This window comes from Phlebotomus papatasi, chromosome 2 (genome assembly GCF_024763615.1).
Source record: "Phlebotomus papatasi isolate M1 chromosome 2, Ppap_2.1, whole genome shotgun sequence".
In the NCBI taxonomy this organism is placed as follows: Eukaryota; Metazoa; Arthropoda; class Insecta; order Diptera; family Psychodidae; genus Phlebotomus; species Phlebotomus papatasi.
Window position 1 is genome coordinate 95,123,393 of NC_077223.1, and position 14,826 is coordinate 95,138,218.

Here is a 14,826-nt window from a genome sequence, read left to right on the forward strand (position 1 = left end):
CATTAACTTTATATGGGTTTTACAACTTTACCTTGAGTAAAGCCTTAAAACCGATTAAACTTATTAAAGTAAATTAATGGCTGATAGTAGTAGGGCACCTTTGAATTGGAGCAGCTTTAAAATTGAGCCTTTTCTCCTATTTTTAAATGGAACTGATCCGTATCATAATGTAATTTAATTTCACAATTGGTTTGAGGAGCTAAATTATGTCATAATAAGGTCTACTTTCATTTAAAAGTACACTCTTAGAAAAAATTAGTTCGTACAAGCTCATATGCAGTTATTAGAACTATAAAATATAGTAAATATAGACCCAACTATATATTTAGTTTGGGTAACTAAATGAAATAGTTGACCACAGTTAGTTAAAGTATCCTTTTCATTTAGTTATCACAACTAAATCAAAATAGTAATGGGTACTATAACATATTAGTTCCAATTACTAAATAAATGGGGTTGATACCCATCTTATTGGCTATAATAACTATATCATATTAGTTGTGGTTACTATATAGCATTCATTGTGATGCATATTTCTTATTAGTTGCTTAAAATTCGAAAGAGCTTCAACGCATTACTGAAATAAAAACCACTCTTTACTATTGGAAAAGTAGTCATAACTTTATGAAAATATAGGCCCATCTATTTACATTGGTTGTGAGAACTAAAAGAAATTAGTGACCAATATTAGTTGGGATAATGATTTCATTTAATTAACACAAGCAAATATAATTGTATGAAAGCATTATGAAATAATTGCCGCAACTTATCCACGTAAATATTGTCTTATATTCTCACTACTAATAAATTTATTATGAGTATAATGTCTTAAGAATATAAGAACTATTTTAAATAGATTTGATAATAATCGCCCGAACAACTAATTTTCATTAGTAATCACGTCTAAACTTTTCTAAGAGTGTATGAGAAAGAAGCCCAATTTCAGGGATGTCGTAATTCAAAGGTGCCCCTCTTCCTCTTATAGTGCTTCTGTAGGATTAAGTAAGCGATATGAACAAATAAAAATGTATTTTATAGTACACTTTGTACTTTTTCAATTTAGTGTAAGTTTAAATGAAACGTACCAATAAAAACAAGATAAATTTAGATAAACAACACCCCTATTGATTTACTTCCTTGATCTTGATTCTGCAGGAAGACGAAAAATTGAGTGCAATCGACTACGTTCTATTTACTCATCATCAAAGATGAGTCCGTCGGGAAAGCAAAGGATGATGATGCTGTTGAAGACGTTGCTGACTTTTGGTGCTTGTATCACGGCAATTCGAGCAATTACGGAGGAACTCTCACCAGGTACAGTACAATTTTAATGCTCAAAATAAATATTGCGAAGAAATTGGCACTGTTCGGGCTGACGAGCCCTTTTGATGTGTCAGGAAGTAAGCCCTCAAATCAAATTTGCAAGATTAAATTCGGGTTAATTCAATCACAGGGATTCGCCCAAAAGTAACACAATTTTATCCCTATTGTGCCATCATATATTTTACGACTGAATGAGAAGGAAGTGTTGACCCTTCTAAATAATTTATTTTCCTTTACTCTGTGACAATTGCGACATAAAAAATCGACGCAATTCTTTTGACTTCTCATGAGATGAATGGGACAAAGTGCTACAGAAATATTTCACCCCTTCTTAGACCATTTCTGCATATATCCTGTAAAGAGGGTGTGAATAATTCAGCAAAGAGAGATGCAATTCACAGTATTCCTGCATGGAGCCTATTTCCTAATTTCATTCAAGATAAACTTTTCTTTTCTTTTTTTTTTGTGAATTCCCTCTAAACTTTTTCCCGTCATATAAGACTCATTTATTTTAAGAGTCATTACTTTCGAGCCAAGTCCCCCTTTTTCCTTCTCAGCCAAACAATTCACCTTCATGGTGGATTTTTGTGTTGAATTTGTTATTTTGACTCAAGCTCCTTGTTGCTCCTTTAATATTTAATCTCGATCTCCCCGGGGGATTTCACCCTCGCCCGATTTAACGCTCTGCGGTGCTCCTTTGGGCCATGTGCCACTCACCATTTTTGGCATGGGGGGAAGTCGATGGCGTCGTAAGTAGTGGCCCAAGAGTTGGAGAGGGATAGACTGAAAAAGAGGATGAACATCACCCCTACGTTGCATGGAGAAAATCTCCGGAAAACGCGGTTTATACATTAATTATTAATCGAGGTGGTAGAAGAGATAAAGCTGACGCTTGAAATGCATTAGATATTACAAAATACAGAAATTTATATCTTTGTCTTTATACATCAAAAAATCACTTTTGTCTGGCAATGTAGTGGCAGTTCTCAGAGGTCAAGAAAGGAGGTTTGGACAGAAAATTTGCAGTCTTATACTTGAAAACTACCACAAATCTTCAAATAGATTCTTTCTAAAATAATATACCCCTCACGGTCACGACCGTTATAGTACTTCCAATCATATATCGTCTAAAATAGAACATCATGTAGATTTTCTATTTTCTTCCCAAATAGTTGAGGATAAAGGATTAATTTCGTTGATAGAAATTTAAATAAAAAAATGAAAAGTAATAAAGTATTTCAATATGGAAACTGATTGAAAAATGCGAAGAAGAGAAGATGTAGGGGAATTTATTTAGGGTTCGCACATAATCTGGTTTCAAACACTTCATTTTTTTCCATATTCCTTTAATGAAGCCTTTGAGAACACATCAACATAAGTAATAATAATATATCTGTGATACTACGGCCACCGCCGTCTTAGCGTTGGTCACCAACATGTTCTAGACTTAATCTGCTGAAAATTGCCCCTCAGGTCAATTTCACTGTAATAAAGTCCAGACTTAGTAGTGATAGTGATCAATTTTGAATTTGGATAGACAAATTTCGTATCACTTTTTAAACTTTTTACAATTTTTATCCTTTTGCGAAAAGCTAAGGCTTTCTAAAGTAATTCGGAAGTAAAGCTTTTCTGGTGAAATTTTATGCGCTCTTGATAGGAAAATAATGAGCGGGGGAGGATCTCTATCAATATCATTGAATTGGGATCTGTGATCCGAAAGGGAGGTTTTGAAACAAAATATTCTCGTTTAGTTGGTTTGTGTGTGGCATTTGTGAAAGATCTTGGTATTTCCAACCCGGCTGCATTGAACGTATTCGGTAATGAATCGAAAAGTACCCGTAATTGATATATCTTTCTCAAATATTTTGCAAAAAAAATTTTATATTTGTCCGAATTTGCGCCAACGGAAAGAGATATCGACTTCTGGTCTTCAACGAATCCTCCATAAGTCAACATTATCTAGAATAGTCTTTTCCTTTTTCTTCAGCCCCATGTTCATCCCAAAACCATGTCTTTTGATTATTTGGAAACCGGCTCCTCTATTTTTTTCATTTTCGAATATGCTTTGGAGGTAGTCAAGACCCTTGTGTCCGAAAAAGATTTCGATAACGAATTTTCGAAGGTCAAAGTTAAAGGCCTTTAACCGATTTGCTTAAGTTTGGATTTTTTTTGAAAGATCTTGAAATTCCCGACCTAGCTGCATCGGACTTAATCGATAATTATTCAGTAAAGTATTCGTAAATGATAGACTATTCTCGAATTTACTGTTTTAATTGTCCGCATGCTGATTACTCATGCTGAAATATTTTAAAATGTACTTTTTTAAGCAGTTTGTATTTTTTTTTTAAATTTCGGAATGTTTTTTTTAAATTGTGAAACAAATTTATTTGATAGTAAACCGGTGTGCATCCAAAAAGTATGCGAACACAGAGAGATCTTTCTCGTAAGGTCAATGTTAAAACTGGGACGCTTTGCCGTTTTTTTTTTTAAATTTTAAACGGTGTTTATGAAATATTTTAAAGTTTAATGATTTTATATTTTTAGTTTTCTGTTTATGAAACTTTACACTAATTCCATTCGGTAATAATTTATATGCGATGGAAGCCAAAAGTTGAATTAGAATTTCTTGACTTAACTAATAAAAGAGTAAGTTCGTAATCAGTAAAGTCACAAATGGAAAAGGTTTTTACGATATTTATGCAGAAATTTTAGTAATTTGGTGCAATATAACGAAAATGCGATTGTGTCACCGAACTTCATGACTTTGCAGAATCTGTCGAAGGTAAATCAGAAGAACTACAAGTTATACAGAACAACCCATTAGATCTATAGGAGAGAGAGAGAATAGGTACTCTTAAAATTTAATATTAGATGAGCGATATAGAGCGTGGTTAATAGAACCATTATGGGACATATAAAATTGATAAGGTTTGATGAATTAACAGTGAAGTATAATTTCTCTAATGCTGAATATATATTCATTTTAGTTTAAGACTGAACAGAATACCTACTATTTAAATATCCTTATTTCATTTTTCATGCCTTAAAAAGTGGTGAAAATAATTACAATGTTTTTGAGGGAAGATGAACAACGGAGTGGTATAAAAGATATTGGAGCATATGAAAAGCTCAAAAGCTCTTCACTCGAAGACGTCATGAGAGAATGTGGTGTGGCGGTGGGTATTTACGACTGAACATAATCTCCAGGAACCATAAGAAGAAAACCTGAAGACTAAATTAGTTCATAAATATTTGATACGGCACCGTACAGAGATTTTACAGCATGTTTTACGGGAGGGTTGGTTTTGACTTTATTGAAATATGAAGCGACGTCATTTGAAAATCGCTTCCCAGGGATTATTTGTTGGCGATAAATTTTCATCTTTTATATATTTATTGCCCATATTTAGCATGATTCTCAATATTTTTTCTCTCTCAACTGACATGATGGACGATTAAAAGATGCACTCAGTTGGTGGTATTACAAAAAAAAAAAGAAACGAGAGGGCGAAGAATTACACAGACCACCAAAATTCGAGGGGATTGGATTTTGATTAGGGGTTGGGTACAAAATTGAAGGAAAACGCGCGAAGTGATAGAGGATAGAGGAGGAAATCTGCCAATGTCTATTAGGGACAAAATGTAATCCGAAGATGGGTCGCAAGCAAGAGTGCTCTTTCTTTTCTCATGTCTAACCCTTCGAATCATCTTTCGACTATTCCCCCGATAATTGAAGATAATTGAAGGATAAACGTAGTATTAATGGATAAAGGAGATAAATCCACCTAAAGACTTTTCTTACCCCCTCACAAATGACTTGAGATCGAAATATGAGAGCTAAATCGCAAAGTTTCTTCAAATGCGAAGTGAATGGATATGGAACTTCTGATTTAGAAGTGCTTCTGGATTGAAATGAATTTCAATTGAACAAGACAAAATCGATACTTCTTAATCTGATTAGAGTTTTGATTGGCTTCTCAACAAGTGTTCCTCCATACACATTTTTAGCACTCACTTCCAAGATGGCAAAAAGTTTGGATGTGACCTTCTTCAAAACGAATGACACAGCTTGCATCTACGCCTTTTTGTAAGCGATGAAAAAGAATTTTCTTTTTGCGTTGGGTAAAAATAAATATTCCTACCTTTTCATTAAATTACTGAAAAGTTTATCTAAGCAGGAAATAGTAATTCAAGTGCCGATTGAAAAGTCTTCGTCTCTAACTTTTAGAGGAGGGTGGGGCACTTTCACATAACTAAATTTTAGTTCTCTTAAGGGGTTACGTGGGTCACGTACACCAAAAAACGGCATATTATATTTAATAATATATTTTTAACATAAGAAAAAAATTAGTGTTCAATTTGAGTCAGGGGGTGAATAAGTATGGCTAGCGAGTGAATTGTGAGTGGCAGATCGGCAGATCGGGCGATCTGTTCAGGGATCAGTCTGCAAGATCACACTGATTGTGCGATCAGCCCCTAAGATCGCGCTAATCAGTACCTAAAGTGAATCGTGAGTGGCAGACTTATTTACTCCTGTTTAAGTGTTGCACTTTTATATGCTTAAGAGTTCAGATCAGGGGTTAAACAGGTCTGTCACTCACGGTTCATTTTGGGTACCGATCAGCGCGAGCTTGGAGACTAAGCGTATGATCAATCTTGAAGATAGAGTGTTGCAATCTGCAGGTTCACTCGCTAGCCATACTCATTCACGCCCTGGATTTTTTATTTCCTCTTCTCAGTTTATTTTACAAGACAAAGTGTTGCATAAATTATTTTTTCTATAAAATTCCCCTCAAAAATTGAAATTTCAGTTTTTCAAAAATCCTTATTTCAAATACGAGTTTTACTTATTTTCTAAGCAGAATTTTTTTTTTATTTCTGATGAATCCACTTTTAGGTGACTACCGCAAAGTAAGTTTTTTTTTAATTCCCATGGAAATCTCCTCCCAGACTGAATTTTGAAAATTATTAAATGAAAATATCAGATAGTTCAAATAGTGTACTTTTATATGCTTAAAAGATTAATTTATATAGATTTTTGGTTATACTGAAAATTATTTTTAATAAAAATATGCTGTTTTTTTTATTTTCGTGGTGCACGTTACCCCTTAAGACTGATTTTAAAAATATTTATGACCTATACTCAAGATACTAAGTTTAGCTAATTTATCTCATGTGTACATTCTCTTACCATTCAGTTCAAAAGTTTACTCGTGTACCAAAAAAATTGAACTTAATTTTCTTAAAAAACTATACTAATCGTATCTCGTATCAGTAACAAGTTTACGGACAGAAAAAAAGAATATATAAAAAAGATTTAACATTTACGGATACTTACTCGATACATAACCGATGTAATCGGATAGGAAATTTCAAGACCTTTCCAAAAAATCCAAATTTATCCAAATCGGTTGAAAAATAGACTCTCATGAAAACTTTTTCCTTCAAATATTCAAGATGGCGATTTTCTAAGAAGAAATTTTCACTTATAAGGGATGCATATTGGGTTCAAATGGAGACCTGAATACAAAGCCGTTGTCCAAGCTGATATGTCATTAAAAAGCGATGTTGGTTGAGATCCGGAGAGGACAAACAAATTAAGAGAGAATAGGAGGTTAAAGTCCTCCCCTTTGAATTTGATGACGTGAGTGTCAAATAAAAGATCAAACAAAATACTACAACTTTCTAGAACATTTGAACTACATAATATCAACGCAAGGGGTCCTACGGGTGCTACAGTCATAAAAACTAATTAGCATTCTAAGTCTAAGTAAGGTGGTTTAATTTTTTATTCGATTTGAACTTTTTTGGACGAAAAGACGCAAAATTCTGTAACGGCTTTAAAGAATTTGCAATGATGATATTTATATGGTGCTTTTCTGATATGTAAAGGAGAACTTGTGACTTTATTTAAATAGATCTTGAACATGGTGGAAAACTGAAAAGTTGCTGTCTCACGTTGGAAGACGATGATTTCATTTTCTATTTACTTCCATCCTCAACCACATTTCAGATGGTGATTTAAAAGATCAAATTGAGTAGATGGATTAGGGAGTTGTGCCAAGGTGAAATTAGACTGATGTTGAGTCAATCCCATGAGATTTTCACACATATATGCGATGTGGGAAAAGTCACCCATCCTCAGTATATTCCTGGTTTCTTCTATCATGCTATGATTTTAAGGCTGACATAGGATGTGAAAAAGTGGTGGATTTTCCACTGTGCAATTTATATAGAAAAAGAGGTTGAGAAAACCCAGCAAAAGTTTAACAATTGCCCCATTTTACCATTATGGTGAAGAGAAATTTCTGAAATTATCGCGATAATTGATAGAAGAGAACGAAATTGTTGGTGGGATTTGGCATAATGAGCAGGAAAGAGTGGTTTAACACCTGAGTTTTGGAACTTTTCAGATGATTAAATAACGAAGAACCGACAAGATGATGAAAACTCTGGTTTTGTATCAGAGGATGGGAATTTAGCTTTGATTTTACCGTAAAATTCACAAGTTGCGGCTATTGAAATTTGTTTCACAATGCAGAATGCAAAATCAAGATTTTTTGTAATTTCGTAAGTCATGTTATTCGTAAGTTATGCCCCAGGCACACTTACGACTTAAACCTTGAGACGACAGAGACGACGTAATTATGATCAGAATAATAATTTGACTGAATACTCATCTGTTTCCCACTAACCAAGCCGTTTCTCGACTTAAGGGGGCTTCCCGAATTACAAGGTCAAAGGAAATTGATATTTATCATTGCTTAAATCGATTGATAAACTATCTAAGAATACACCACCAAAATTTCAGAACTCTATTCCAAGTATTTTCGAAGACAGATCCAAAGCAAAGGAGCGCGTAGCAATTTTGCAAGCGCTTGGCCGAACATGCAGAACATACAAAACTTTGAAGCTCGTTTTGTCCACTTCTCATTTTTAAGATTTTGTCAAATTGGCGGGAAAGATAGTAAAAAATTAAATTCAGAATTAAATGCTCTTCTAGTTGAACTTAAATGATTTCAGAAAATCTCTTTTTTTCTATTTTTTAAAGCATGTTAAAGTCAAAATTTTATCCGAAAAACCTATTTTTTAAACCTGCGAAAAAGGTCCAATTTTATGATTTTCCTCAATTTTTCTTGGCTTAACTTTGAAATAAACTTATGAATTTTGAAAATTAATTTGTTTTTTTTTTCAGACAAAAATTATAAGCTGCAGATTTACCGTTAATTAGGGTGTACTGTGACGAAGCGCTCCAATAAATTACTCATTATTCCGTAATTTTGTAATATTTTTTTTGAAAGAATTTATTAAAGCACTTTGAATGTGTCTAAACATATACCCAAAATTTCATAATGCTTGGTTGTTTTTTTCTCTTCAAAAAAAAAAATCGCGAAAAACAACTAAGTCTCGGGTTTCTAATTCGGGAAACCCCCTTAAGCCGAGATACGAAATAGTCAGAAACTGATGAAAATGTAATCTGTTCATTATTGTGAATACAATTAGGGTTCAAATCGTTCAAATAGACTAAGGCTAATCCTCGAAAAGATTTAGCTTGTAAAATTTGGTAGTGAGGAACTAGATTGAAGAAATTTGTATATGAGACCTGTAATTGATTATCCTAAGTCCTCAGTGTATGACAGTTTGGGATTAATATTTATTGTCAAATTTTGAAGGGAACTCGAGGATCAGCCTGAGTCTATTTAGGCCCTTACGTTAATATGTCTGTAGGATTTGGGAAAGGGGGATATCGAGGGAAAACTCTCCTTTTAATTTAATAAATGGTTTAATTCAGTACTATGTAACTTCAGTACGTCTCCTCCCTTGAACAGAACTTTATAATATTATTTGTTCTACTGATCGGGTACTACGTTCCCAGTGAAATCATTCCAAATTCCAAATTCATTCCCACATATCTCTCGGATTAAGTAGTAAGTATGTCTAGGGCATTAGGTTTGATTAGTTTTTATTTCTACGAGAACGTACTTTTTGCATCCTTTGTATTCAGGATGGAGATGTTTCGGAGGGAAGCTCCGTCCGGACGCGGAGACAACTCCTGAGGAGTCTCTGAGTGAGATCTTTGTGTGAGCATTCTGGAACCCTCCCGCCAAGTTTGCAAGATCCCCCAAATAACGAAACCCGATGATCTTTGACATCTATCGACTACTGAGGAAGACACGAAGCGTGTCGAAAGCTCTGGAGAAGAGTGAGTTTTTTTATCGTTTTGGGTTGAAGACTCTACAGCTTGTGTTGCCGCGTCCGGACGGAGCTTCCCTCCGAAAAATTTCCACTTGAGCTGAACGGAAATTTCCTGCATGATGTGTTCAGGTCTTCATTTGGACCCAATATACATTCCTTATATGTGAAAATTTCTTCTCAAAAAATCGCCATCTTGAATTTTTGAAGGAAAAAGTTTTTAGTACTTTAGAGAGTCTATTTTTCAACCGATTTGGATAAATTTGGATTTTTTGGAAAGGTCTTGAAATTTTCAACCCGAATGCATCGGTCGCAACCGGTAGCCAATCGGTTAAGTATCCGTAAATGTTCAAGGTTTTTTTTTATATATCCTTTTTTTCTGTCAGTAAAAGTTTGAGCCATCTAGAGGCGAAACGGTAAGAGATACGAACTTCGGATCTTCGGAGGATCCCGTCATAAGTCGACCCAAGGACCATTATTTTTTTTTTGATTTTGATTTTAATTTTAATTTTTTCCATTATTATGATTTTTATTTGTGAATTTTCAATCAATTTGATCTCTAGTAAATTAATAAGATCATACGAAAAACTAATTTACGGAGAGCTCTATCCCATGAGTTCGAGCATTCCGCAAATCTGGGACGCTTCGCCACCTCTTTAATTACAAGTGAAGTTGTCATCCTAAAAAGAAAACTGTTTTTTATGTTTAATTGGAGGATTATTTGAGCAATCGATATCATTATCGCTAACTGTTTAGTCGGTTTTATCCCAAGATCCGCAAACATCTCGGGCAAACATCCACATTAAATTTGAGTCCGACTTCTTTTGGTTTTGCAAAATTTGAATCACAAATGCTGTAAGTTTATTCATACTTACCGCAGGACTTTTAGAATAAGATTTTGCTTGTGGCTGCTCCTAAATTCCATTTGAATACATTAATGTATTTCTTTTGCTCTGGTGCAAATTTTTCTCCGGAACTTTGTTCTTTTTTTTTTTGATCCGGGGTAAGAGGATGACACGGAAAGAGGACGATAAAAGTACTCTGAAAAGTGAATAAATGGGAAGATCTCAGTGCGTCTCGAGTCCCCATCATTGTGACTCGCCTTGAATGCACAATCAGTCCGTTTGATGTGCCAATTTTCTGGCTATGGCGACAGATGAAAAAGCGACACTCACGTCAGATTTCCTTTTGACGCCTCACACTACTTGTCTCACACAACTGCGACTAACAATATCGAAGTGATATAAATTTTTAATGAGCTTTTTTTGCAATTTAACAATTTATACCTCACGTACCTCGTCGAAAAGCCACACGCAAAGAGATTGACAAGACGCATCTTTTATTTACTGTATAGACAATTTTTCAAGATAGGGCGAAGCACGGAAAATAAACAGTTTTCATTTGAGGTGGAAAAGTTCAGTACAAAAATATACCGTGGTGTTTTTGGTACAAGAAAAAGCTTGGCAGAAAATGAAACTTATGAGTGTGGTGGTACAACAAGTTTAACAAATTCACCATGATAAATGCAACTTTTTCTCTCTGAAATATTTTCTTGTAGAAAATTCTGTTGTGGGTGCAATTGAGATGACTTGGTATACAGATTCACCAGTACTTTAGTGTATAATTTTCACTTGTTAAAACAGAACCAGAAAATTAATTTATGGAGATAGCATTTCAAAAATTAATTTAATAAAAACATTTAATTATTATGAACAATTTCTTCGGTTTCTCCGTAACTCCTCTATGAGGAAAGGGTAATTCTGTTTCTCATTGTTGATTTAAGAAACTCCATTTAACAAAATGAATCATGAATGTCAAGAGATATTTTTTGGGGATATTTATCTTAAAATTGGCAATTTTAATTGTTTTCTATACAATATTCTTTGCTCTTTATTGCTCGAACTCCAAAAGAGAGAGCAATATGTACGACGTATGTTCAAAAAGTAAGGAGAATTTTTATTTTTCGAGAGAAATATTTATTTGTTCATCAAAATCTATTTTGTTCCATTCAAGGTAATCCTCTTCAGATATAATACACTTGCACTTGAGCTTTTACCAATCCTCGAAGTCCTTCTTATATGTGCTTTTTGATATGACTACGAGCTTTTCCGATGATGGGGTCTTTGTCTCCTCAATCATACCAAAACGCCAATTTTTCCCGGGTCTTTTCAGATCTAGGAGCAGCAAAAGTTCCTGAGGGCAATTCCGGTAAAAATTGTGATGCAGGCATAATTACCATGCTGTTTTGACCAAATAATCACGAACAAACAAGGATGTGCGAATGAACTTTTTAGAGCAAACATCGTTGCCACATGTTTTATGCCCAAAACATCCAAAAAGAATTCCATGAAATGAGTCAATCGATATACTAATAACCTCAAAAACTTCTTTAACAGTTATTCAATAGTTTTAATCGGTTTTTAATGTCGAGGGTCGAGAATTTTTATTAATATGTTCTAGGTCTTTTGTGAAGAGCCTATAACACTTTTAAATTCGATTTTAGGAATATGTATAATGCAATTTAGGCCCTTACGTTAATATGTCTCTCGGATTAATTCGTAAGTATGTCTAGGGCAATAGTCTTGATTAGTTTAGATTTCTACGGGAACGTACTTTTTGCATCCTTTGTGTTCAGGATGGAAATTTTTCGGAGGGAAGCTCCGTCCGGACGCGGTAACAACAGTCCGGACGTGGAGACAATTCCTGAGAAGTTGTCTCCTGATGATTGAAGAGTGTCTGTTGCTGTGTTTTCGAGATCTTTGTGTGAGCATTCTGGAACCCTCCCGCCAAGTTTTTTGATCCCCCAAATAACGAAACTCGGTGATCTTTGACATCTCTCGACCACTGAGGAAGACACGGAGCGTGTCGAAAGCTCAGGAGAAGAGTGAGTTTTTTTTATCGTATAATGCAATAGGGAGATAACGAGATGACCTCCTTCTTTCCGGATGTTGGCCCCTCCAGAGACCAAACAACAATGTTTTTTCGCCAAAGCTTTCGACGCGACAGTAGAGAATAGTTCAAAGCGCTCCCAAAGAAAATCCTAAAATTTCCCTGTTGGTCCTCCGTAGGAGTAGATGAGTTTAGGAGAACGAATTTTAGAGACAAAGAATCACGGTTTTGACCACTGAATAAGACGCACTCTCGCGTCGAAAGCTTTGGCAAAAAAAACATTGTTGTTTGGTCTCTGAAAGGATCAGCATCCGGGAAGAAGGAGGTCATCTCCCTTACTAAATGTTATAGTTGGCATTTTAAGTGCACTTGAATGTTTAATTTTATTTTTACACATAAATTTTAATACAGATTCTTTGATTCACTTTTTTCTTTAGCAGAAAATCGCTAAAATTCTAGTCTAACGTTTCCATCTTGTCAGGTTTTGTCAATATAAGTTGAGGATATGAGTACCGACATAACAAAAAAGAAAAATCGAGAATTCAACTCTTTAACCCCAAGGGGTCGCATTTTAGTCATTTTGGTAGAATTTTGAAAATCTGAGGTTTGAAGTTTTTTGACGTCACGTTGTTTAACTGTCTGTCTGACCATTCCCAATGGGCCAAGAATTACTCTGACTCAAAAATGACTGGGTTTTGTTCTACAAGAAATGATCAAAAAATTATTCCCAATTGGAATCTTAAAATTTAGTCGTAGTCGCGTCGAATTTTAGCCAGAGCATTACTCAAAATTGAGTTGGTAATAGATTAGTTATTTTACGGTTTTAAAATTTCCTCTACCATTCAGTAATAAAAGCGACTCCAAAGGACGGTCTCTTTTTGTATGAAAAAAAAATGACGCGCCAAAAACAGTACATCTGCCGTCCTTCTCTACTGCATATATACAAAATCGACGTACGTACTCTCAATGAAGAAGTCAAATGCACTCCACAATTTTGTACTATACTGTCACCTTAGACACTGTATTGTCAATAATTTTTCACATCTTTTATTGTTTTTTTTTTGCTACTTTTTATGCAATTTTAGTCAATTTTTTCCTATTTTACTACTCGCATTTGCGAATATTTTTACCGTTCGTTGCTGAATGAGCCGTCCGACATGGCATGGTTTGTCTTAGTTTTGATGTAATTTTGCATTATTAAGGGATTTTCATGCAATTTACGATATAAATGAGTGTGTTAACTCAATTATGTGTATGCAGATGAATGAAAAATCGTTGCATTTCAAAAAGTTTTTCGCCCGAATTTCTCTCTAATTCGGGTGACATTTCGATCCCAAATTCCTGAATTTGAGAAAGTCTACTGTAATTCTATTTGCCATTTGACAAGTGAAATTTCCCGAAACATACCCAGAGAGGGGAAGATTTTTTATAAGGACACTGGAAGTCACTGGAAGAGCCCATTTTGGCGCGTCATATTTTGGTCGTCAGCGAGTAATCTTAGAGTTATTACGACGCTAAATGACTTTCGTAATAACCGTTATATTATTCCCCACTTTCTGTCATTCGACGCTCTGACGACTGTCACCGGACCCGTTTTTGTAATCCAGAATACATACATCCAACAGTAATCTTCCTCAAAATTGCCGTTTGGGTTACCACGCCTACAGCCAAAATGGTTAGAGATAAAGACTTCGGATCATCGGGAGACCCCCCATAAGTCGACCTTGGGACCATTGAAATGCTCCTCATTTTTATTCCTTATATCTGTTTTGTTAATATCCTATTGCTCGTTTGGATTCCTTTTCTTAGATTCTCATTCCCATGATTTTTAAGATTTGAGATTTCAGATTTGTTTTAAATGAAAACAATACAGCTTCAATGAACGAACTGAAAAGGCTCTTGATAAAAGTGGAAAGGATCTCATGATTATTTGTCGAAGGTTTAGTTTCTTAAATTTAATTTCCATCCCATCTATTGACGCAATTTTAATTATGAAAATGCGACAGATTTCACTTTACAGAAGAGAATCATAAAGGGTGTAAAATGGGATGAAAGTAGTCCTTTCTTCCAATTTCTCGCGCTTCGAATATTAATATTGTGGCATAGAGGAGGATTAATATTGGACTGAAAACGAGATTCAATGGAGGAGGATATCTTAGCAAGGATGAAATTCACATATACTAGCGAGATTTTCCTGAGAGAGAAAGCAACTACAAAAAAGCCACAAAAGCACCTATCTTGGCGCGCTTTCTATCCTTAAAACTATTATAGAGAAAACGGGGTAATATAATTTTGTACATCGTTTCCCATGAATGGAAAATAATTTAAGGCAACTCGTTGAGATTTTCCTTTTTCCTAACATGAAGACACCAGCGACAGATAATATCGATAATATGGCTCCTTCTGTATCCTTTTCATATT

General features: G+C 34.7%; 1 protein-coding gene across 1 annotated transcript in view; it reads left to right on the forward strand.

The window, feature by feature from the left end:
* The first annotated feature begins 1,160 nt into the window (after nucleotides 1–1,160).
* LOC129802524 (semaphorin-2A) overlaps nucleotides 1,161–14,826 on the forward strand; it is a 610,443-nt gene continuing 596,777 nt past the window's right edge. Inside the window, exon 1 of the mRNA XM_055848429.1 lies at nucleotides 1,161–1,314. Coding sequence (XP_055704404.1) covers nucleotides 1,209–1,314 — 106 coding nt within the window. The 5' untranslated portion in view covers nucleotides 1,161–1,208. The remainder of the gene's footprint in view (nucleotides 1,315–14,826) is intronic.